Source organism: Bombus pyrosoma, linkage group LG9, assembly GCF_014825855.1.
Source record: "Bombus pyrosoma isolate SC7728 linkage group LG9, ASM1482585v1, whole genome shotgun sequence".
Taxonomy (NCBI): domain Eukaryota; kingdom Metazoa; phylum Arthropoda; class Insecta; order Hymenoptera; family Apidae; genus Bombus; species Bombus pyrosoma.
The window spans coordinates 7,266,473-7,291,763 of NC_057778.1; the positions used below are offsets into that span (position 1 = coordinate 7,266,473).

At 36.2% G+C, this 25,291-nt stretch overlaps 3 protein-coding genes across 10 annotated transcripts in view; 2 read left to right on the top strand and 1 right to left on the bottom strand.

Annotated features, from left to right (window-relative positions):
• Positions 1–10,497, bottom strand: part of LOC122571112 (beta-arrestin-1) — a 28,004-nt gene extending 17,507 nt beyond the window's left edge. The window contains exon 1 of one of the 2 annotated variants that reach the window (XM_043734434.1): positions 10,303–10,497. Coding sequence is in view for 1 of the 2 variants with exons in the window: in XM_043734432.1 (XP_043590367.1) it covers positions 5,571–5,573 (3 nt within the window). In the remaining variant the exon portion in view is untranslated. Of the gene's footprint in view, positions 1–5,570; positions 5,596–10,302 lie in introns of those variants that run through there. The other variant, XM_043734432.1, reaches the window with a different exon arrangement.
• The window catches only part of LOC122571113 (protein FAM8A1), a 34,724-nt gene extending 21,551 nt beyond the window's left edge, over positions 1–13,173 (top strand). Inside the window, exons 1-6 of one of the 6 annotated variants that reach the window (XM_043734444.1) lie at positions 10,587–10,701; positions 11,489–11,694; positions 11,797–11,943; positions 12,187–12,307; positions 12,381–12,504; positions 12,568–13,173. In XM_043734444.1, the coding sequence (XP_043590379.1) occupies positions 11,493–11,694; positions 11,797–11,943; positions 12,187–12,307; positions 12,381–12,504; positions 12,568–12,906 (933 nt within the window). In that variant the 5' untranslated portion in view covers positions 10,587–10,701; positions 11,489–11,492 and the 3' untranslated portion in view covers positions 12,907–13,173. The other 5 variants (XM_043734443.1, XM_043734441.1, XM_043734442.1 and 2 more) reach the window with 5 other exon arrangements.
• A 211-nt stretch (positions 13,174–13,384) lies between these two features.
• LOC122571115 (ras-related protein Rab6) lies at positions 13,385–22,144 on the top strand. 2 transcript variants are annotated; one of them, XM_043734452.1, is made up of 6 exons: positions 13,385–13,623; positions 14,278–14,336; positions 14,925–15,084; positions 15,163–15,368; positions 15,456–15,522; positions 18,342–22,144. In XM_043734452.1, the coding sequence occupies exons 1-6, from the start codon at positions 13,554–13,556 to the stop codon at positions 18,413–18,415; spliced, it is 636 nt and encodes a 211-aa protein (XP_043590387.1). In that variant the 5' UTR covers positions 13,385–13,553; the 3' UTR covers positions 18,416–22,144. The 2 variants fall into 2 exon arrangements, with proteins under 2 accessions (XP_043590387.1, XP_043590388.1); XM_043734453.1 differs by lacking the exon at positions 18,342–22,144 and adding an exon at positions 15,972–17,227 and having other exon boundaries at positions 13,387–13,623.
• The last annotated feature ends 3,147 nt before the right edge of the window (positions 22,145–25,291 follow it).

Here is a 25,291-nt window from a genome sequence, read left to right on the forward strand (position 1 = left end):
TTTTATAGGTTACTTGAACTTCACCTAACTACCTATACGTATCTACCTATACTCGAGAATGACACTGTTTGGCTTCTTCCAGCATACAAACGATTTATTACGTTGTAACGTGAGGCAATAACGCAAGTATTATATTATCTGTTTCATTCAATAATACGTATCAATTCGATCGATCATTAGAAACGATTATGTTCCTAAAAATATTCAGCAATGTACTACGAAACAATCTTGAAAATAATTAAGGAAGGTTAATGCATCGCATCGTTTCAACGTCAATGCTTATTCATTCATAAGATTCAGCTGCTCGTTTGTCAAGACACGCATTTAAATTCCTTATTTATTACGATTGGTGTTGCGAAAAAAATTATACATTGTTGCATAATACTTTGTTTCTTAACATCTTGTTATTCTCACCTCGTTTAATCTTACACGCCATCCTACGTTGGTTACTGTTATTTATACTATTTATCTGCTCGGTAATTTGTCATCTGCCGTGCTTAAATTAATCGTTAGAAACCGATAACGTGAGATAACGCAATGATACTAACGAAAACTAACTCTTGAAACTGGTTGGTTTTATACGATCCAGACGATACCTATGTATATTTTTCATCCATTACATTTTAGCAGTCTCACGAATAAAACGAGTACACATTTCTAGCGATTTTATTAAAAGGAATATAAAAGTAACTGAATTCTAGTCTAAATTCTCTTCTCAATCGTTTTGAATATCCTCGCGTGACATCAACTTACCACTGCTTCCACCAACGCAACAACTCTCCTTGTCAATTCTCAACAATACGCCCCAATTGCTGCGACGAATTCCACAGAACTTTTCCGTGCTCTAAAGGTTAGGAATGCACAGTTTACACGAGAGAAACGCAGTGCGTCGCCGCACTTTGGTGGTCAGGTCAACAGGTCACTGTTCGCAGCAAAATAATTTCCATATAGAGGTTTTAATTCTTCGTCAACCCTTTTTCTATTGTGTTATGTTAGCTCGAGACTCGCAGAAAACCAGATAGAAACTTTCTCTATTGGAAATTTGTTTGCATACGCCTGATAACCAGCATAAGTTACTTGACGGTGTGCAAGGTTGCAAGCTATCACTGGATCGATTGGACGACTAAGGTCAGCAACTTTTATTGGACGTTTAGGGTGTGTAACGTTAGGCTAGATTGAGAAGAAGATGCTTGTGAATTTTTTATGATACCACGTATCTTTTATCAAATGGTATGCTCGTGTTTTGAAGTTTTTCCAATTCAATTCGTAGAATAATACAAGGCTAAGTATCGCGAGAAAATCATCATGAATGAATCTTTAGATATAATGGTACCCGTGAAAAAGCATCCAGTGCGCAAATTCGCTTTCACGGATACGTGCGATCATTGCAAAACCGATCAAGGACCTCTGGCTGTGCGAACCGACCGGCCTTGAATTAGTAGGTATTCGATGACTGAAGAATGTATCAGACCTGTGCACGCGTATCCGGATTACTCGTGATCGTGACACAGAAATTCGCCTTCGAACGATCGCGGAATCGCGTAGCCGTTCGTGCGAATGTCGTTCTCACGGATATCGAAAGTGACCGATACCTTTCTCCGTTCGATTCAGAAAGATAAAGAAAGAAACGTTTCTTGAGCAGCATTCGCGATTTATACTTTTCACGGGTCGCTTTTCACCGTGACGCAGAAAGAAGTGTGCTCGTTATACCGACATCGGGAATGCTTCCAGGAATCTTAACAGCAGTTTTGAACGTTAAACACGCCGCGACTGGAATACCGGTTCGTTATGCATGGTTATTTTCGGTCGTCTATTAAAATTTCCACCCGCCATCATGTTCGCGTGGAGAACACCGTGCAGTTAGCTTGTTTTTCCTTGAGAAACTTTTATAATTTCCAACGTAATGGTAGTATTCACTGGGTAAAGGCACCAGACTCACGTGACTAGGTTCAATTAATTTTTTCGGACAACGTCGTTGCTTAATCTTCGCAAAACTAATTGTACTGTTTTTTTTTTTTTTTATTTACATTTACATAATCGACTATTATAATCGAGCGATTTCATAGAATCCTGAGAAACTGAGAATTCGATATTTTAATTATACTCATACGAAGTATCCTTCAATCTTGATTCAAATATTATTGAGTCGATGCATTAATCGTTATCGTTACTTTGTGCTTTAATTTAGGAATTCGTTCTATCAGGTAAGCTTTAACTTCATTGAAATTCGAGACTTATTCCAAGGATTCACTACGGTTCTGATATATAGTTGAACTTCTTGTTAGTGCGTATTACCGATACAATACCATGCATCCTAAAGTTTTTAACAGATCTCTATGCTGAGATTCTTGTTACGGTATGGGAAAGGTGACGTTTTCTGGTAACTATGCTAGACAGTTTGTCTGAACGCGTTAGCTCACGTCGGACTTAAGCTGTCGTAAGTAAGTCTGTCTAACATCGAATATTTACGTAGAACAAAGACAAACTTACTTCTTCTATCATAGAATTCGTCGGCCAGTCTCTTTTTAAAATTTCAACATCGACAATTTCGATCTGGTAGCGGTATTTCGCGCAGAAGCAGCATCGTTGCTGGCGTGAAAAAAGAAACTGGGTTAATTGATGCGAGCTCGTGGCTGTCTGGGAGAGAGAAACAGCAAATTCCGCGATCGAAAGTCGCGACCCGGTCCTTCCTGCGACGGGGTTTATGCCAACGATTCGCGAAGGAATCACGTTTCACCGGAACGTATGAAAAATCACAACATTCAACAAATAATTTCCCTGCGCTTGCTGCAACCGACACACCGATGAATTTCACATTGCAATTAAGCGCACAAGTCACGAATGGTTTTTCCCATCTTACATCGCTGGAAAAACTCGAGCGAATAAAAATGCAACACGTCACGTTGCAGCTGTTATCCTACTGACACATCCTTTTTCATCTTAATGCTTCATTAAATTTCATTGAGCTTGTTCGTTGTTTTCAATTGAAAACGAAAGAAGAGATTCACCTCGTCTGTAATTTTTGTACATTTTCATTTTAATTTTTGTTATCGTCAATATGTTTTTCTTTGGTAGATTAGCAACGATTTTTGCTGCATCTTCTTTCATCATAAAATTTCCGTACATTTAAGGAGCGTAACAGATTGCTTTTTATCGCTACATGTCACATCAGAAGAGCAACAGCCGACAAGTATGGTGTTTCACATTTTTGCCAGATTTCAGATGAAGTTTTCGCGCGGTTGCTTCAGCTACACTCGGTTGCGTACCGTTCATCATCCTCTGTCAGCCTACCACCTGTTTCCGTGCCCGGCGTGCTTTATTCAAGGAGTCAGTAGACCGAAAGACGATCGTCAATCTGACCGGAAGGTTCGTCAGTACCGGATGGGGCTCGTGAAAGGCAGTGCAATTAATTAAGATGGAATTATGCTGCCAGCTCGTTCACGCCTGAAGGAATAGAAAAACACGAGGGAGCGCTCAAAACCTACGATCGTTTCACCTCTTATTTTGTCGGTTCACAAAACTTTCACTTTTCTTTCTTTCTCATATCAAAAAATTATATATCTTTTCATTAAATGCTCAATAACCACATGTAAAGCGTAAGAAGCTTTCGATTCAACTTTTGGCGTGATTTAAAGAGACGTATAGAAACGAGGTTATAAGCGAGACAGAAAGTCTCGAGATTCAGAAAGATTCAATAAGCTTCCCTTCTTTACTGAAAGAAGTTCGCTTGTCTTCAACTTATTTTCTTCAAAGAGAAAGTTCGCCCGTTTATCCCTCCTTTAATGTTTTTATCTCTTAGCAGTGTATTATCTCTATAGAAGTTTAATTACGAAGGGATGAAACGAAACGTTTGCTTGATCACCTTTTCTCATAGAAGTCCCGAAACTAGCCCTTAAACCGTCGTCCTGCGAATTCGAACCAGGGTAATGAAGAACAGTCGTCGTAAAACGAAATGATAGTAGGATCACTTCTTTCCTTTGGAATTCACAGCCGTATGGGGAGTCACCCTTAGTCGTTTGCCTCGAATCACGTAGCCCGTTTCCCTTGGATTTTTCATTAAAACTTTACGACGTCAAGCGAAGAACAACGTAATATTTGAGGAATATTGCTCGTAACTTTCGACTTTTCGTTCCATTCTTCCGACATTTTACAAATTACATCAACGGGATAAATTAAAATTTGTCAGAAATCACTTTTACTTTACTTCCACGTTTATTATAAGTCTATAGTACGTGGCTTGTACAATGATATCGAAGAAGTAAAATCTCTGAAAGGGCTATGCAAACGTTCCGGAAATTAAAGGCGGTGCTGGTTCCGTGAAGCGGACATGCAAATAGATTCAATTAATAACGATAAATGACGAACTCTCCTTCCAGCTGTGACTTCACACGTTTTACGTTTATGTAGGTACGTGAATCTTCTTAATGAATTTCTGCGGATAGACGCGTGGCAATGCAAATAATGAAGCGGAACGCGAAGGAATCGAAAAAGTATTACACTGCAGCTCGATATAGCCCTTTCAATTAGGAAAATAGAATGGCAATACGTTCAATGAGGTGCCGTGCTATTGCATAGATTATCTTTGCATCAGAACTAGCATTACAATCCTAAAAGGAAAGATAGTTATTTCTATAAATACCACGTTACGATACTCGTTATTAAACGATGATTTAACAAGGCCGATAAATTCCACAAAATACCTAATCAGATTCTCGTCGTATTTCGCGTGATTTCTATTCATGCATTTGCCATAAAAAACATATAAAGCAATTAGAAAATAGAAAATCAATAAACAATTTGCCATTCACGATCTATGGACCGAATTATAAGAAATCTTCGAGCGTAAATAAATGTCGAGTGGATCTCAGAACGACGGAACGAGCCTAGGAAAGTCGATCAATTTCTCGATGCGATGTTCGCGCTGAATAAGCAGTTCGTAATTCGCGATCGTGATCAGTCTCAGCGTTACCGTCGAAATAGATAACCATAGATATCGTGGAACTTTGCACAACCAATGAATAAATTTTATTTCGAGTCAAACATCTTCGAATCGTAGCACGATAACAGAACGCCTAGTTTTATTTGCCGTAGATTACGATGTTCCGTGGTATTTTGCGCGCACGCGTGTTTCAACACGATCATCATCATCTTCCAGGCAGAACAAACATTAGCTAAAATAGTTATGTGCGGATTTAATCCGACCATACGTTGATGATCACACTATTCGATAAGACGAGTTAATTAATTTAAATGTTGAACGAATTAATCTTGGAGGAAAGTGTCTTGTAATTAGAATATTCTTCGTCTTATTTGCGTCCTCTTTCGCTGTTTCTATCGCCGAATATCGTAATATATCGAGTACGTGATTAAGTACTCGAGATTGTTTCGGATATTGATCGGTATGGGCTAACTGATGAAGCTGTCTGTAAAGCGGAACTCTTTTCTAGAGAGCATCTACCCCATTGGTGTAACTAACCACGCTTTACAAGAAGTTTTATTTCACAGACTGTAATTTCGCCATTGATATCGACAACTTCAGATGTCGCTCCCATTCTCTCACTTCTTTTTACCATTAATTTTCATCATAGATCGTCGAACCAACGTTTCGGAATTGAAATACATCAACGAAATAATATCTCTGTTGCTCTTTACTAGATACACTTCTTGCTACGTCTCTACCATTTCTATCAGTGATCGATGACAAACTGAGGAAATCGCGATCGCACAATAGGATCGAAAGTCCATTGTATGCGTAATCGTCGACCCGTGCATCCTTCGAGATGCACGTCGATTTCCAGATACTGTTTCACTGGCACGAGAATGCCGATCTGCATCGTGAAGCGTATGATTCATGTTGATTGATTGGTATTTCAGAAATGTCGGTCACTCGGAATAAAAAGCAGCTGTCTGTTAATCAGGCTTGATCGTTTTTAAAATGAAAACATTATCTCGTTTGCGGATATCGTAAATTCATTCCGACGCGAAGATTGCGACGATTGATTCAGAAATAGGATGTTGATTCGTCGGAAAGTCCGGGTTACCAACTCCGTTTTTCTTCATCTTATTCGCGGAATCGGAATTTCCTTATCAAAACGTGACGTTAGCGAACTTTGAACTTTCGAAATTTTCTACAGAATTTCAAGCATAGTCACGGCACTATAAATCTAATTTATCATAGCTTACGTAATGCTTAATGCGCTTCATTGATCACGCTAATCGAAGGAGACTCGAATTATTATTTTGATCAGTCACAGTGCATTTTAAGACATGCTTCATTACCACTGTAATTACAGATCTGTTCGCGATGTTCTTGCGTTATATCACGGTACAAAGCTGAGTTTGTTATCTGTTCCATTTACTTAATCGATACATTACGTATCGCGATATATTTGTTTCTAAAACAAACAGAGGATCGACTGACCATAAGACGATATTATATCACGCATACTGCGTAAAACTTAGGAATATTTTGCAAGGCTTTCCACGAATACTGGACAAATATTAGAGGATATTGAAAAACTATGATTCAGGAAGTACCGTTACATGCGTTAAAATGCAAATTTTCTGCGCGCTGTTTAGAATGTTTAGATCGTAAACCAGAAGAAAATACCTCTCTGCTATTTCGTAAAACGAAGAAACATCTGCGTATAGGTGAAATATCGATGCTTTATCCGTTTCTTTTTTAAAATTGATACTCTTATCTTGTCGATATCGTCATTTTATATGTTGTTTCTTTAACATTCTGTAGTATGTCAGCGAGTTAATTGGGCGTTTTAAGCTATCGAAAAATCCACACTGTCGTTCAATCTTCGTAATAAAACAATCCTACAGAAATAAGTTGGGATATTGCTATACTAAAATAGATGATCTCGTTTCCATTGAACCTGCCGATGACATTTTCTGCGCAACTAGGCAAAAATTGGAGTTTCCACGCCTTGAAACCAGATTTCATCCGGCTCTATTCGTGGAAAGGACGAAGAGCTCATCTGTGCCGCTATTCACACGCACGGAATTTCAGTGGAAATCAGTTTATAGAACGACGCCGTTAGCGAAATTACTCTAGTCATCGACAGAGAAGCTTCACTTTCGACGCATTAAACATCACACTGTTTTCCTTACGTTTTCATGCTTTAATGCTATAAAAAAACAGAACTTTGTGTCAATTCCAAATGTAATGTAGGTATCAAATCTGATCGATAGTGTATTTTTCACTCGCAAACACATATTGTTTACTCGCCTGTGAATCTTGCAGTTGGCATACATTTAGAATATCAACGATGCGGTCGCGGCATGGAGCTTTCGAAATGGAGAATAAAGAGAAGAACAGACAGGCTTCTTATAACCTTCGGTCTGTTCGTTCTTTAGAATTTCCCGTAGATAGGATCTAATTAACCCATCCACGACACGAAACCACTCTTGCAGAACTAACCAGAATCACATTTTCGCTAATTAATTAGACCATCGATCGCTTAGTTTCATGCGGGTATCCTAAACTGGTCGTCGAAATTCGATGTACGCAATAAAAAGGATTTTTAGATTCGTCACTTCACCAGTTCTACACGAGAGCGTCCAATTCGAAACCCCATTGCCTGGCCATTGTAAATCGTTGGGCGTATGCGTTTCACTCTGGCGGAAGTCCACGAATGCAAACCCATTGTTCCCGATAGCAATCGTGCATCGATCACAACGGACGATCCGCGATACTTTTGCGTGAATCGAATTGCGGAGGCGAGTCCCTGTACAGTGGCGAAATTGGCGGGAATGCGACGGTTGAAAATCGAGAACGGAATCCTTGGAATTTCGACGAGAGAAAAGACCGTCCGTGACGTTGCTTCCCTTTGTTATAAGGAACGAGAAACTATGTGGCTGGAAACCTTCTGCCGAGACACGGTTACAACCAAGAATTCAACGCAGAAGCAAAATTCCGTGAGAAACAAAATTCATCGAGTATTATGGAGACAACTGAACGTTCGTCAGATATCTTTCGATTCTGTATCCGCTTTGCAAAGTTCCATTAAAATTGGCGCGCAGCAATTCGCGTATTTCTCACTCCTCAGGGGTTGAAGCTCTCCTCGGGGATACATTTGCAATCTACCGATTTATAATCAACGCGAATAAATTACACGCGGACGGATTACTTATATTAGGTCGGTGAAAAGCAACGTCTGTCTGTAAATTGTACGAAACTATGGAAATATTAATTTACGTCTCGATTGCACTGGTAGAATGGAAACCGTCATTGTTTCTCCGTGGCGATTATTAATAATCGATGATCACAAATAACTGCAGTTTCACCGGCAATGTGGTGGAGAATATATTGTCGCAACCGATAACGTTCGAAAAATTAAACCCGCGTGATTAAACTCGAAATCCATTTATAGACAAGATATTAAAATACGAATGAAATACAGCAGCAAAAGGAAAGGAAATATTTTATCTGGAACCTCCGGCTGTATCAGCTTTATGACACAGATCGCATGATCAATGATAAAGTATTTATCTTTATACGTAGTAATGTAGAAATTTATGTAGTGCTATTACTTTGCGCACATCTATGATATTTTATTATTAAAATTTTACGTTACATCTCCTTTTCCGTTTACAATTTTTAATCGAGTCATCACATTTATTTATGTTTCCGTGTACAATGGATTAGGAGATTTGGAATGTTGCTGCAAGCCGCTAGCGTTGTTGCACGATCGAGTAGGGCAATTTGTGTTATCGTGAGCTTCCCCTACGCCAGAGAACTCAATCAACGGAAACAGTGGTTATCGAGAAACACACTGATCAAACGGCGAAAAATCGCCAATTTTCATCGATCGATAATTCGAAAAAGACAGGAAGGTATAAGAAACAACTACATTTAGCGTTTTAACGGAATTTAAGTTAATGTAATCGAATGTGTTCGTGTTCTTATTTTCAAAATATAAAGAGATACATTTGCTAAAAGAATAAAACAGAAACCTTAGTTTTACCGACGATAGTTTTTAATGACACTGGCAGAGCTGTCGAAATGTCGGCGGAACCGGAAACGTGTCGCGTGTAGAAGCGCATTTAATTTGACCGGGACGCCGCGAAATTAGTATGCGATGCGGTATGCCGCGACGTTGTCCGCGTTCGACCGGCTCAGATTAAAAGAACGAGCGACAGCAGACTGAGAAAAGCCGCACAAGACGTACAGGCTCTCACGGTGCTCGGCCATTTTCCCATAAATTCGGTGCAACCGGTTCCGAAAACGTAAAGGTGCTTACGACGAGTGAATGAGATTCAGTATGCCTGCGGCCGTTCACCTCATGCGTGATTTGGGGGAAAGCTATATCTTTTATTCGTACGCATCCTACCAAATCAACCAAAGTTTTTTTCATATATCGTTTCGTATCTTTCCTTTCCTCGATCGTTTCTTTTCCCTTTTTTCTGTACTCCTTTTTTGTAACGCGGGACACTCCATCAAGAGCAACGCGTTTCCATAATAGGTATCAAGAAGATTCCCACGAGATATAGCCATAGAGTATCTACCAAAAACGGATCGATGGAAAACTGCATTTATTCTAACCCGCGAGAGGGGATTTAAGCGATCCGCAACATTGCCGGTTAAATCTTATTCGGGCGATTTGTCCTGAAATATTGACGCAACGTCACGCGTGTATCTAGATGTTTGTCGGCCTCGTTTACCAACGGTTTTTTTGTTCCTCGCTAGAGCACACGCATGCAACTCGCACAGCACGTGGATCACGAATTGCTTTTCGTAATCATAGAATTTCAATCGAACTTGTGCTTTTTAACATTCTCTGCGGTTATTCTACGCTGCGTGTTCCGATTTGGAGCATCGCGTATGTTTCATGTTAGTGTATTTGATAAAGGTGTATATTTGAGAGGTTATTTTCAACTATAACTTAACCTCTGCTTTGGAATTGGAACTAAATCGAATTTTCGATCTTCACACGCTAGTCTAACTCATTGATACTCTTCGCTGGTGAATAATATGCTAATAACGGTCAAATACGGGTTTTCAAGACAATGGGAAATGTGCGCCGCGTTTAAGTAATTGTTTACAGCGTCGGTGAAAGAGGGAGATTCGATTTTTCATTGTAACTCACCGCTTATATTCTCAGAATTCTAGCGCGACATTCCATCGAATTGACGCGTGACTGAGGAATCACCGTAACTCGATTTTTCTACGAAAAATACCGTGTTTTTCGAAAAATTGTTAGTTATCTTACGTATATATTACCTTCCGGTTAAGTGCTCGGTAATATAACCAAGGAAAATGTTATTACACGATCAAAGTTAAGATGATCTTACCTAAATGTTTCTTCTGGCGTCGTGGCCCACACCCTGTTCAAGACAAGATCAAACTGTCACTCTTAACGCCTATAATTGAACACAGCTAATCAGCACGACACACTACTTCACGACACCTATCCGTTACGCTCTTATTTATTTCGTAAACGCGAAATACTGAAAGAGACGAGTCGTCAGAAACGTTCTCTGACCGTGATTACTGCACGAATGCTTCGAGTACGTCATGCCCTGAGAAGCTAGCGCCGCAATGCGAACTACCGTACACTGCCACCTGGTTTGGGAAGCGTACTAGAGTTTTTAGTTCCCGCAATTCAGTTCTGCCAGCGAGTAGTAACTTTTTATTTTTATTCGGTACTTTTCATTTCCTACGTTTCGTCTCTCTGGCTTCCCGTGATCAAGGTGTTCATATTATCTTTTTCTATACGAATTTTCTGTATAATTTATATTCATCAAATAAAAGTATTGCGTTTATTAGGATTCTCTTACATAGGTTATGCTCGATTTTGTTCGGTTCAGTTGTTTCTTTAAAGATGCATTTTTATAAATGAAATGTTTTAATAGGTCACAATTGTATGCGTTTCACGTATTTATAATAACCTTTCATTTTGATTCATATACAAAGCATCTTATAGTAGCATTTATACGACTTGCATTTTTATTCAGTTATAACATGTTGATGAATTCGATTGGACGAGATAAATGTTTGTCAATAACAAATTTTTAACGATTCTTTGAGCGTTAAATTTAAGAAGAAAATACGTTAAGGATCATGTAATATTGTTACGATGATATTTTTATGACATTACTAGTGAATTTTTAAAAAATCAATGATCATCTATTTGTTATTCTACACGTCAGCTTTAAGTAAATACGCAAAATTTTATTCGAGACTATCTTTCTCCAATGTAAAGAGCAAGAATTACGTGTAAAGTAGGCGTATGATTGTTTCACCTATTTATTGTTAATGTTGTGGATTGACTTTTCACTATTTTTATGTTAGTCTGCTATTTTGCGTGCGAAAATTAATATTTCGTGTGAATATAAATTATTCTTACTGATAATTACCGAGCATCATTATTTGTTATTTTAAGCAAACCGACTTGGACCATACTATATAATCTTAAAACAAAATTATTCCTTCGAGCAGGTTGATAATATTTCTATTTGATACGTTTTTACGAAACAGCAATATGGCAGATGACAAAAATGAAGATACAAAAGAGGATAAATCCAGCGAAAATAAAGACCAACTACGAATGATAGCTGCTGAAGAACGTTCGGAATATTTTAAAAAATTAGAAAAATGGTTACATGAAGCCTATGCTTGGCAAAGCATGGCTGCAATGTTTCCATATTATTTAATGTCTGGACAAATAATAAATCCATCATCTGGTAAGATTGTCACATTGCTGTCATCTCATGAAGCATGTAATTTACAAGTTACTATGAGTTCTTAATGTAGCAAAATTATTCTATAAAATAGAATAATTATAGGTGTACCATCATTCTCATCACAAGTATCAAATGTAGCAAATACACATAGGTTAATTGTTGACACGAATGGCCAGGAAAACGATCCACTCAGACAAAGAAGGCCGCAAGATTATGTAGGACCTCCGTTCCAGCCTCCTGGAGCTGAAGGTAGAAGGTCATAACGATATCTCCTGTGTCCATCACATTCCAACAGAGGTTCAGCTAGTACTATATGTGCTTTTATTACAAAAGTACTGCATTTCGTATAATTGTTTTCAAAATGTTTGGCTGACTTATGTGTCTTTAAATAGCTACGCATAATGCAGTATTTTTGAAACATACATTTTCATCTGTATCATCTAATGTCATGATTATCTTTTCCATTAAGATTTAAGAAAACAATTTTTTCAGGATTTGAATACCGTATACCTCCAATATGGAAGAGATTTGCAGCAGAATTTATAGATACAATAATGTTGTTTCTTTTGAAGTTTTCCATTACTTTCATTGCTATTGATGTTTTTGATTTCATGTATGTATGATTAATCCTTTTCTCTTTATAGTTTCATCTTTCTTTGACTTGCCATCGTCCTATCTTATTTTAGAGATATAGATGATCTAGACTTGGTACGAGCAAACTTGAGAATTGATTATAAAATGGCTTTGGAAATGACATATGGCATATTAATACTAGAAATAATTCATCGTGTAATAGTGTGCATTTTTGAGGTATGTATATTATTGATAGAAAATAATACAAGTAATGAATGCTTAATGAAAACATTTTTTTAGGCATTTTGGCTTCAACATGGTGTAAATGGTCGTATTGGTGGTGCAACACCTGGAAAATTCATGATGGGATTAAAGGTAGTTCAGTGCCGTAGTGTTACACCTGTTGATAGACCTGATGATCCTGATGTTGTACTTGTTTCACCAGGAATAGATTTAGGTTTACCACTGGCACTTGGAAGATCAGTTGTGAAGAATATGATTTTAGCATTTCTATTTCCTATATGCTTTGCCTTATTTTTCTTCAGGTTTAACAGAACTGTTTATGACCTACTTTGTAATTCCATTGTGGTTGAAGATCCTCATAGGAACTTAAATAATAATAGACTTCATCAACAATAAAAAGATCAAAAAATATTATACCTACATTGTATATATCGTGTGTGCACAAGCGTATCTAATATGTACATAAACGTTCAACTAAACAAATTGATTATCACAATACTACGAAGTATTTTTCTAGATGTATTACGAGAAAAATTACAATTTCTGAATAACATAAATTTACCTATTGTTTGAGAAACAAAACTTAATTGTCTTGAGACTTATACCATTGAGATTGTACAGATTTTATCTAACACAGTTACTAATAAAACATTTTGTAATTTATTTTCAAGCGTTTTGAATCCCCACACATATGACATTAATAATTTTTTAACATATTGTTTTTATAACACATTTGCGAAATTATTATAGAAACATTTTTGTGGAAATCTTCAGTAACAGAAAAAAAATTTTTTCCATGTATTTGAAATTTTTTAGCGCCATCTAGAGGAATAAGATTAGAAACTAACAAGACTAACAACTAACCAATGACGTCACTTCCCAGTTAAACGTGGCTACCCTACAAGTGAAGGAAGGAGTGGCTTTGCGACCTGTCAAGTTAGATGATTTCTCGTGAAAATTAATGACTCGTTGCATCAATTAAGTTATTCACGTGTGCTTAGTACTTATAATCAATCGCGTAGTAGTTCTAATATACGAAGAAAATGTCGTCTTCGGGTGATTTTGGAAACCCGTTGCGTAAATTTAAGCTTGTCTTTCTCGGTGAACAGAGCGGTATGTATTTTCTAAATCTACTTCCGTTGATTTTGGATCAATATTGTTGATGTACATGTCCGTTTTATCTTGCTGATGATTTTTCGTGTATCAAATACCATATTTTCTGTCGTATCTATCAGTTCCAATGATGACCGTTCTAGGTTATAGATCAATATTTCTGGTCACTGTGCAACTTTATCGTTGCGATCGAATTTGGCGTCGTTCTTGTTATCACCATCCTAAAATTGCATCTAGTCTAAACAATACCTATAATTTTATATTTACCTAGTTGTACAATCCCATCATTTTCATAAAAAATGTCTATTAACCATTAAAATTCATTATTTATGCACTTAATCTCGTATCGCTGTTTTATATATTTGTTTCATTTTAAACGATTGCAGACTATATCGATATACCGCAATATTGCAAAATCTAATCACAGTGAATAAATTTCAATAATTTATATTTTATGTAAGGGAAGATAGTAATTTTATTATGAATTATATATTTTTAGAAATGGCTACAATATGATTTAAATTTATAATAATAATTCATTATCATGTATGTTTCTGAATTACATTCGGTACAACTATATTCTATTTTGTATTTTGATTTTTTAAACGTATAATAGTACATTTTTTCCATTAATCGTGTGATTTGATGTTGCAGTTGGAAAAACTTCTCTTATCACACGGTTTATGTATGACAGCTTTGACAACACGTATCAGGTATGAAACTATAGGTTTTGTGGTATACATATATTTATGCATATGTCATAAAATTTACATATAGTCTTAAATAAATACCAAATAACAAATTGATTTCTTTAGTGACATAGATTAATATGTTATCTTATAAATATTTAAATATAACAGTTCTTTAATTTTCTCTTTTACCACACAACCTACAATCCAAATTTCTGAGAGTATCCATATCTCATTGGCATATTTCCCAATGATCTTATGAGAATGTCATAAATTTGTACTTTTGTCTATATCTTTATCTTTCATTTTTTTTTCATTTCATTTTATTGTAGTTATGATTTTTATATGTTTTACACTTTTGTTGTATAAAATGGACAGTGTCAATTATCAGTGAGGAGAGACAATAGGGTGGGCCAAGACATTGATTTTTTATAATAGATGACATTAAAGAAACAAAATATCATAAGATTATCGTCAAGTATTATTACTTCTATTTTGTGAACTTATTAAAATATGAAATTTCAATACAGTAGTTTTAATTAAAATATTTTAGGTATAATGAAATGATTTTATATGGAAAGTTACAATAAAATACTATATTATTTATTACAGGCTACAATAGGTATAGATTTTTTAAGCAAAACTATGTATCTGGAGGATAGAACTGTAAGATTACAGTTATGGGATACTGCAGGCCAGGAACGGTTTAGATCTTTGATACCTAGTTATATCAGAGATTCTACTGTTGCAGTGGTGGTGTATGATATTACTAGTAAGTTTAATTTGAAATAGAGATAAAGTGTAGGCTATGTCATGTTATATCATGAGCTCAAGTGAACTATATATACAGATGCAAACTCATTTCATCAAACATCAAAATGGATTGATGATGTACGGACTGAAAGAGGAAGTGATGTAATTATTATGTTAGTGGGTAATAAAACAGATTTGGGTGATAAAAGACAAGTTTCAATGGAAGAAGGTGAACGAAAAGCTAAAGAGTTAAATGTAATGTTTATTGAAACTAGTGCTAAAGCTGGATATAATGTGAAACAGGTAAGTTTCTATTACTTAGTAAACATTTATTCTTTGCTATATTAATTAAAATTGTAATGTATTAATTCTATTCTATTCATTGGCCAGCTCTTTAGAAGAGTAGCAGCAGCTTTACCAGGCATGGATTCCACTGAAAATAAGCCACCCGAAGACAGTATCCTTTATGTAAGATACGTAATGTGCACATCTGCATGGTACATATACATAATCATATTTCAGGGATTTTTCTTTCTTCAAATATAGCACTAAGAAATATGTCCTACATCCTCAATCTTTATTCTGTTTTTATTTGTTATATGGTTTGAATATCATTTGTTTTCAAGATTACTTGACTTCAGTCTATCAAAGTAATCTTTCAATATATTTTATAGAAACTTCATTGGTTATTTAAATTTCAGATATATTTTACAGTAATATTTTATCAATTTTCTAGAATAATTAAATATGTATGTTCTATAGTTTTAAATTTTTCATAACCATTATTAATTTTCTAAGAATCGTTTTGAATCCATTACTTTTAACATTATTTTTTAACATTATTAACAGTTTCAGTTTTTTCCGTTATCTTTTTGTGTTTTCCTTAATGTGTTGCTAAACCTGTAGTGCAAGAAGTAGTTCTGAAGGACACACCAATTGAACTGAAAGCATCGGAGAGCAGTTGTGCATGTTAAACCACCGATCAGCCTAATGGTAGACAACACACTGATATAAGTTAATTTATAAATTAAACTTTCAATGCTAGGGCAGTAATATTCAGTCTGTACCCTTTCCACAGTTTATAATGTGAAAAGGAGTAGCACTGTACTGAGGAGCTATAATGGTTTTTTTTGTGAAAAAAAATAAATATCCCACGGTAGCTTAAGCAGACTGCTTTTACACAATAACGTGTTTGTGTGTACTAGTAAATCATCAACATAATTTAATTCATTTAAACTCTTGTACTTCATCAGAGCCGCTTGCTTTTTTGACGTGTCGGTAGTTAATAATCGTCATCCTAGATAGTGCTTCGAACATTTTCTTAATCGACAAATAATTTTTATAACAGATATTTTGTTTGTTACGAATATTTGTAATTTTAAGTAATTAAATTTTTTTATATTTTGCATTCTGATAAAAAAGAATTTGAATGAAATACTAGTCGTATGCATGATCAGTGCTGCAATTGCATGATATATGGTGCACTTATATATATACTACATATGTATTTATCGTCATGTATATATAAGTTGCAATACGCGATAAACTAATGTTGAAATCATGTAATTACGTATTGCGTAAATGCAGTCAAGGTAATAGTCAACTACTATTCGTTATCGATTTGAACTGGTTGCAAACGCGAGCAATAAAAATCTTATATATTTATGGATGCACTGGATTGAAATGTGGACCGATTTAGTATAAAAGGCAACTCGTATAATATGTACCTGCGAGCGTACTGTGAATGAACATAAGGAGAAAAATAATTTCAACGATGCAAAATTAGTAGTTAATGATATCTCATTTTTTTTATAAATATTTTAAGAAAACATTGCTCATGTATAATGGTTTTCCTTGATTTGGAACAATCACTGCATAAATTAATATGTTGCATTTCCTATTGAAGTATTATTTATATATACTTGGAACTGAATATTTCATTTATATATACACATACAAAAGCAAAAAAAAAAAAAAGGAAAGAAAGAAATTTAGATAGATCAAATCATTTTCAGAAGCTTTGACAAAATTGAATTTGTATATATTAACTTAAAATTTGGGATATGGATAGACAAGAATGCTATTATACCTAATACTATGATATTTTTGTTAATAATTATTGTAATATTTTATTTATATAAAAACATCTAATAGCATTATTATTTTTTTTATATTGATTTTTTTATGAACCATAATTTGTTCTTGCCATTTTTCCTCGTTATACATATTTCCTTATTTCGTAATCATTGTATAAGTCTCATTTTTAGCTGTATAATATTTTAATTAGGGTTTATATACATATAGGAAAAATAGGGACAAAGTGAAACACTTAAAGTTTAATGATACAAAAACCACACAAATAACAGAAGCAGTTCTATTTTTTTTTATATTGCATTATAAATCTTTGTCTTATAAGATCTGTAATATAAAAGGTCTGTCGTCTTTGTAGTATTTTCTACAGTTTCTACTGTGCTCCGCTATCAGCTTCGTAGAAAGAAAATGAAGCTAGCTAAATACTCTTTCATATAATTTGAACAGTAACCTAAAATACTGATAATTACTTGCTTATCTGGCTAGAAAAATGATTATTTTGTTTATAAAACGTTAAAAACTCCGATAACGACTATGATTAATGTACTCAATGAACAGTAAGGCCGACAAGTGATAATAGCTGATCATAATTTATGACGTACTTGAGCAATTAGTTATTAGCATATACAGAATATTCCACTTTGCCTCTATTTTTCCTATATATACAATGCTTTGTATCATATCGTGAGGATGTGAGAGATAGCACTCATTGTATAATTTCTAATTAAGGTGCTTTGTGGCTGTAAAATTTCACGGTTATTAATGTCAGGGAATGCTCCGTCCCGTTTTTAAACTACTTAAATTTTATATGCTTTTTGAATACCATCTATCCTAGCTTTCGGAAAAAGAAAAATACACATTTACTGACTCAAACTTCAATGGGACTAAATTTTCGATCGATATCCAGAGTCAAAAATCGTATAGACACTTGAGAAATTCTTTGTAAAACTTCTAAATCTGATATAATATAATGACTCAACATACTGCCTAAACACAAGGAATCGTTCAGATCTATTAATACGATTTTTTTTTAGGGTTTAGCAGTTTCTTAGAATTTACACGAATTTGTAAGATTGATACGAAAATTGATCGACATGCTGATCCTTTTTTTTTAAATGAATTAATAGCTGAATATTAATGGCAATCGAATAGTTACTGTGATAACGCCTTAACACACGAAAGCAGCTGTCGATTTGCAGAATCAATCACCGATGCAGAACGGCTCCGAATCGGAGGGAGAGAGCGGCTGTATTTGCTAGGGAGGTGGTTTATCAATGTGCAGCTAATAATGCTAACTCCTTGAGACATTCTGATACGAACCAAAAATCATCACGTACTATTAACAAGATGCTGGCTTCTTCTGATGTCTACATCGTGGCCCATAAGTTAACGCGCGACGAAGGCACAAAACGTTTCATTGACACCGTTCTTACTACCGACTACTTCTGCCCCAATCAGTCTCATTTAAGTCGTTTAACTATAGCGTGATTAACTGAGCGTTTTGCTATGATTCATATTACTCCGAGAACAGCTTCGTACGGTTATAGTGCACGTTGTTATGTTGTTGTACCCGCCAGACACTCTTCGACGAGAACTAGCGATCTTCTTTACACATTACGGTGTGAACCGCAAATAGACGTCGTTCAGAAAAGAAATAAAAAATTCCATCAAACGAATGACCGACGTAATAGCTACATCACGATGATAGGATGGCTCTTCCATGCTCGTAGGAATTATCATTCAATGCGTCGTTAAGCGATCGAAGCAATACGCAAACAGCTTTTCTGTGAGATTGTACATATCACGATTCTTGATGTTGCGAATCGTTCAATAAATAAAAAGTACATCGACATTACTATTTTTACTTTTCCATAAAATTTCGTCGAGCTTACCCGACTCGAGAAGTCGAGATGCCACCAATTTCTTCCGAACAACGTTCTTTGCTCATCCTATCATCGTTTCCTTGGATCGCGATTTTCGAGGTAAAATCTACTCAACACGCACAAGACACCGAGAAGCTTAGACGAGAGTCTTTTAGAACAGAGATATTCTAGACCTTAACGAAAACGACTGAAAGTAAAACGTTTTATTAGTTTACAAGATAGTCGAGGAAATCGAACGATCGAACGGTCTGTTTCTGGATCATTTGCGAAAATTATTACTCACACGTAGAACATGTTATTGGCAAGTTTGTTCGATGGTGGATTGTTCAAGGTTTATAATATTGTAATCATAATTAACCATCTTTATAGACATTTTTCAATATTTCTTGATAAATAAGCGAGCGACTCGATATGCGATCCGTTCATAAATTGAGGAAGAAGACGCACGTTGAAGAGAATAATTTGGGAAAAGGAATGAAATGTGTTCAATCGTTCACTCGCCATTTTATATAATTATTAACTTGTGTAACTATTCAATTTTTGTCTTTCAGTACGTTATCTTTTGAATCAATGAAATTTGTTGATTGTTTCAACGGGTTAGATGAAAGATCATAGATGAAAGAGAATCGGTATTTCAGTTTAAAAGGAAGATTTAGAGTTGCGTCTTCTTTCTAACGAGATACACACAAACACACATGCACAAATAAGTGCATAAATGAATAAAACGTAGGAATCAGTATGAAAAAAAGTGTGTGCATTGTGCATCAATTCATGAACCTGTCTCGTGTGTCACGACGTGTGACGAGCGTCGAGCGACGAAATTGCTCGTGTTTTATCGAGGAGACTGAACGCTTTTGAGCACGCCGTTGTTTAATCAGAATCGAATAAAACGAAATGAAATATACTCGAGCTATAATACTAATACTGTACTGTGCCAGGCATAACATGAAGCGCTTTGGAGGAAAAGATGTTGCGACAGCCTCGTTAACGAAGCGGCTGAACTCGGAAAATTCGCGGGTAAATTGGTTCGAGCGCGACATTCAGTGTTCTGTCAGCGATAATCGAGCGTGCCATGAAGGAAGTGGGCCAATTTTACATCTGCTAATTAGAATTTAGAAAAAAACGAAACGGTAGACGCATCTGTGGAGAAAATGCAAGGATGAGAAAATTCCGCTTGCCACGTGACTCAAGTTGCGAACGAGCGTAGTTTCCTCTGGCGTCGTCGTTGAACATTGATGTGATAAGGCTTCTATTTGAAGAAAGCGATGGAAAAAAGAGCGAAACATGGAACAGAAATTAAGTGATATGTAATTCATTAATCCGCCGTGCTTATCGCGAACTCTACGTGCACTAGCACCGTTTCTTCTCAACGTTAAACTGTCTCTCTAGCGCAGCCCCTTGTGTAATAACGTGTCGTGTAGCGTTGATTCGCACCGTCTTGTTGTATTGCAGCGTACGAACATCCAGAAGTTCTGTGATACGAATCCCAAAGAAAGTTTACGTTTTGGAAAGGTCGAAGATACTTTATTACGTTCGATACTTTCTATTCGGGAAAAATATATTCTCGTTGAAGAATGTATTGTAAGCTATGGATATGGAATAATCTAAAAAGCGCCTAAAAATGTCGGTTGGGGAAAGGATTCGTACCATTTGACTTCTTGTTGGTGCATGCCGAGCGTATATTTTTCTTTCATTCGGCCTCGTGTTCCGCGGAGAAGACACTCGGCTGCAGACTCCTCGACCGAAAATACGGCCGTAGCTCGACGTAGGGTAGATTCCCTTAGACATTTCCGTACGAGGGGAATAACTTTGCTGTACTCGTTTTAATCTTTATCGCCTAGTTCGCGATGTTCATGCCTAAGGAGAAAGAGGACGCGTCAACGCTCGTCAGGGGCGCACTTCCGATGTAACTAAAGGAAGTCCTCTCGATCTCCACGCGGCTGCAGCGATTGTCTCCTCCACGCTGGCGAAGCGAACGAATGTAGAGATACGTCGATCTAGTCGGAACGATCTATCATTGGAAACAACGTGATCGATGGATCGTTCAAAAATCCACGGTGCTTGTTTCGTTGGGGCACAGTGAGATCTTTTCGGTTGCGGTTCCATCCTTTCGCCACGAGAGTATTGCCGATTAAATAAAAAATATTGTCACGAATTTTGTCGAAGCGTTACGTTATTGTATCGAGTCACTCAAGCGTGATTTGACAATTACGATAATTGGTGATTGCGTGAAACACATCTATGAAAGTATCGACAAATGTTTGTGTAAGGGATGGAATACGTTTATTAGAATTATTTAGTAAGACGAAAAAAGTATCCAAATTTCATAAGATCTGATATTTTCTTTTATCAAGCTTGCATTTTATTTAATAGATAGTCCTAAATATTCGTATGTAGGGTCTTGAGTAAATATATTCGTTTCTTTAGACACACGGAATTACGTTGTATTATTTTAAGTAATATTAGTATGAGAAAGGAAACATTCGGTTTTGTAACGTGGTTGCTCTTCGTAGCGAAAGGGTTAACGGAGATTTGATAATCTAGTAGTAATAATGATTTGTAGCGTTTCGGAGGATTCTTGTGAATGTAATTTGCAAGGCAGCCGCGTTATGTGGTAATGTTATTGTAGCCGATGTTTCTTAGTTAAATAGAGGTATTCGCTGTATCGTCTTTTTGCAATTAAATTGTCAATCTTAACGTAGCAGTAGGGTGCGATATTCATTAATTGTAAAGTTAACCCTTCCAGTCATCGAGGCTGTAGAATTCTTGTGATGGATCTTTTTGTAAAACATTATGAATCCAACATTATGAATTCATCATATAGTCTTCGACGTAGGAAGCGAAATGAAATTTATGGGAATGTCCTTTCTGTATATTAGATTTTCTGTCTCTCTATGATAATTTGGTACTTATAGTAGAATGTTTCCTTCATTCCTATTATTATACTTGGTTCGAAAGGAAATGAAAATCCGAGACTCGAAGGGTTAAATGTTTCAAGGCTTTAAGTTTCTCCGACATATTTAATATAAAATAGAAACTAATGTACGCTTTTGTTTAACGTGATAAAACGAGATCTTGCAGAAATATAATTGAAAATAAACACCAGAGATTCTTGATTCATTCGAGATCGATGTAAGGGAAATTGATCGACGATCGACAGCAGCTCCTTCGCGTTTGTACCTGCATCGTTCTACATACGCGCCTGAACATTCCGATCAGACCGGAGGACTAAAAGTGCATTTATGGCTCACATCATCTATAAGCAATGTACACATATTACATTATTATAACTATCGCGATTGGATTCGTTGAAGGGGCGAAAGAAATGGATACCGAGGACAAGTTCGGCATCTTTTATTGTTTCCCTCATTTGCTATAGCGCAATATCGAAGTACGTAAATAACGAGTAGTAAATCGTGATATTTCTCATTTAGCTTCGAAGCTACGAATAGCTGTAGCAATTGCACACACACACACACACACACACACACACACATATAAACACACCGATTGTATCGTATTTAGTATTAGGGGACACGTGTCGTCGTTTCTTCGATTTACGCGTTTGTCCGTGCTACAACGAACCGAGATCAGAGGAGGACTGCGATAAAGAAGGATGCGTTTGTTTTATACAATTTAATCGGTCGTACCGAAGATTATGTTTCTTCTGTGAATAAAACACTGTAGCACGCTTCGCTTAAGAATTCGATACACCCGTTTGTGTTCGATTGGATATGAGTAAAATATGTGTTCTACTCTCTATTGATTAATTTCAACCTCCTCGACTCATAGTTCCTTCGAAGCCGCAATCATTTTACCTCAACAATCGAAGACCGAATGTGACTTCACGCAACGAATGTGTAACGTTGGCTAGAAAGCAATGATCCGAATTAAGGAGATGATTCCTCCGATGATGATTTTCCATTTTATCGTATTAGGTGCAAAGATTTCCAAGTTCACACTAGCGGTCCGGTTTCCGGGATTGAACGCAATAAATCAATGACATACTCACGCTGACTGAGACACTATAATTCGATTAGCGTGGCATGGTGATTTAATCACAGGTAACAGCACTGCAATCAAGCAATCCTATCACAGTATATTCGCGTTATCTTCTCAGCCCGATTAGGAGTTCCTCGAAAACAGATGGTCCGTATCCATAACGCATTCGACTGTAATCCGTCACACTGGATCACGATAGACCTTTCCGGAGACTGGGTAGCCTGTTTAATGCAATTACGATGGTACCATAGGTTGATTGAACCGCTAGTGTAAACGAATACTGCAGCGATACTTGTAGTTAGGCCACGGTATACTTCGAAGAGAATGTTTGTTAGCCCGCATTCGGTTGTTCGCAGAGTATAAACATGGATACGGTGACGATGTATATCCGGTCGAAGGGATTGGAATGGCGGTATCGAAGATGAATTTGAGTTCCTTCGAAGTTTCGAGGTTCGATTTGTGAAAGAGTTCTCCAGCAATCGGAACTTTGAGAATAAAATTGAAACCGGTTGATGAGGTTTCGACTCAATAGGGGCAACTAACCGGAAAGTTTTGTAAAAATGTGAGGAGCGAACGCCTATTGTTTAATTCCTCTCTCTCTCTCTCTCTCTCTTGTTTTTTTATACACTTGTTTCTCGTTTTTCCCCATCAAATTTAATTTCAATCAGAATAAGAGTATAATTAGCCAAAGCCTGCGAACAACCTTTCGTTTCGCCGAGGAACTTTTTCCGCCAACGTGAACGCGTTGGTGAGTCGAGTGGAGAGCGAATAATTGGGTAAGTCTGGCAAATATTGCCGCTAATTAAAAACGAAGTTATAAGAAACGTCGAGAAAAAATGCGTTTTAATTTGGTGGAGTGCAACTTGATTAATTTGAGTATTTCAAATAGGAAGTTGGCAAGAGTCGGTTAGAGATTGAATTGTACAAACCGAATGAAAATTCGGATTGCGAGAGCTTCGAGTTTAACGGCGAATCACTGTACAAAAATCATTTGTCGAAAAAAGAAGAGTATAATAAAATTTACGTAATCCACGTTGATTGGGATATAAAGCTGTTTTTCGATAGAAACGGCTGCCCGAATTAGCAGGATCTATGTTGATAAAGCTTTATCATTTCGAGAACAGTTCATGAGGATAAAGAGATAAAAAAATTATTAATTTAAATTAATGGGAATATTGAAATCAACGAAGATTTATTGTATTATGCAGTTTAATAAATTTAGTTGAGAGTATGAATTGATACCAAAATAATCTTGGCAAAAAGGCACTTAAATTCTATGGAAATCCGAATGAATGTGTTTCATCGAAGCATAGGAAGATTATTTACAAGAGAAAAATTCACACCAATCCTCTTTGCAGACTTATCAATTTGTTTGCGCTTAATCAGTACATTCAGTTTATGCAATTTATATTTAATGAAGCACGGACAATCAAGATCGCATATCTAAGATCAGCGCAGCGTTCGTTTGCTGTTGCGATAATGAAAACCGAAGGCAATCTCTTTTGTACCGTGTCCCTTGGAAAGGCACGCCCTTGTCACGGTTCGAAACGAGCTTGCGAGATTTTCGCAAACTTGTTATAATTGTATTCCAATCTACACAATTTACAATCTACACAATTCAATTAGTGGAGCTTGAAACGAACAAACGAATAAAAATTCGTATTTATGAGTCGTTCATGCCCGATTCATTTCGTGAAAATGTTCGAGATTAAAATGTTTTTGAGGTTACTCGATAATAGCCCCACTCTCGCGTATCTGTGATTTTTCATTGGGGGAAAAATTCGTCGATTCGTGTTTGTTTAATTGATTGAGAATTTTGTATGGATATTCGAGATTGATCATTAGCGTGCAGCGCAAATGCTTTTTCATTTATTTATTCGTTTACGCGACAGGGATTTTTTAAAGAGCTTTTCATCCAAATATTCCTCATAGTCCCTTCGATGCACGCTTTCATTATTCGAATTTCCGTTTCATAAATAGAAGTACTGATGGACTGTGCGTTCCTATGGAAATATTTTTTTTTGAAATATTTATTTTTTTTTTCTGATCACTTTTATGGATAGCTTTCCAATAAATATTGCTCCGATTTGTTATTCTCTATGTGTCTGTTTTTAATCAATCTTCAGATATGCATTTTTGCGAAGATAAATGATTTTTGGGGGTTCGTAGTAAAAGGTTTCTCGTATTTACCGTAGCAATCAATAGCAGGCAAATAATTTCGTTAAAGGAAAACATGAAGTGTACCGTAGC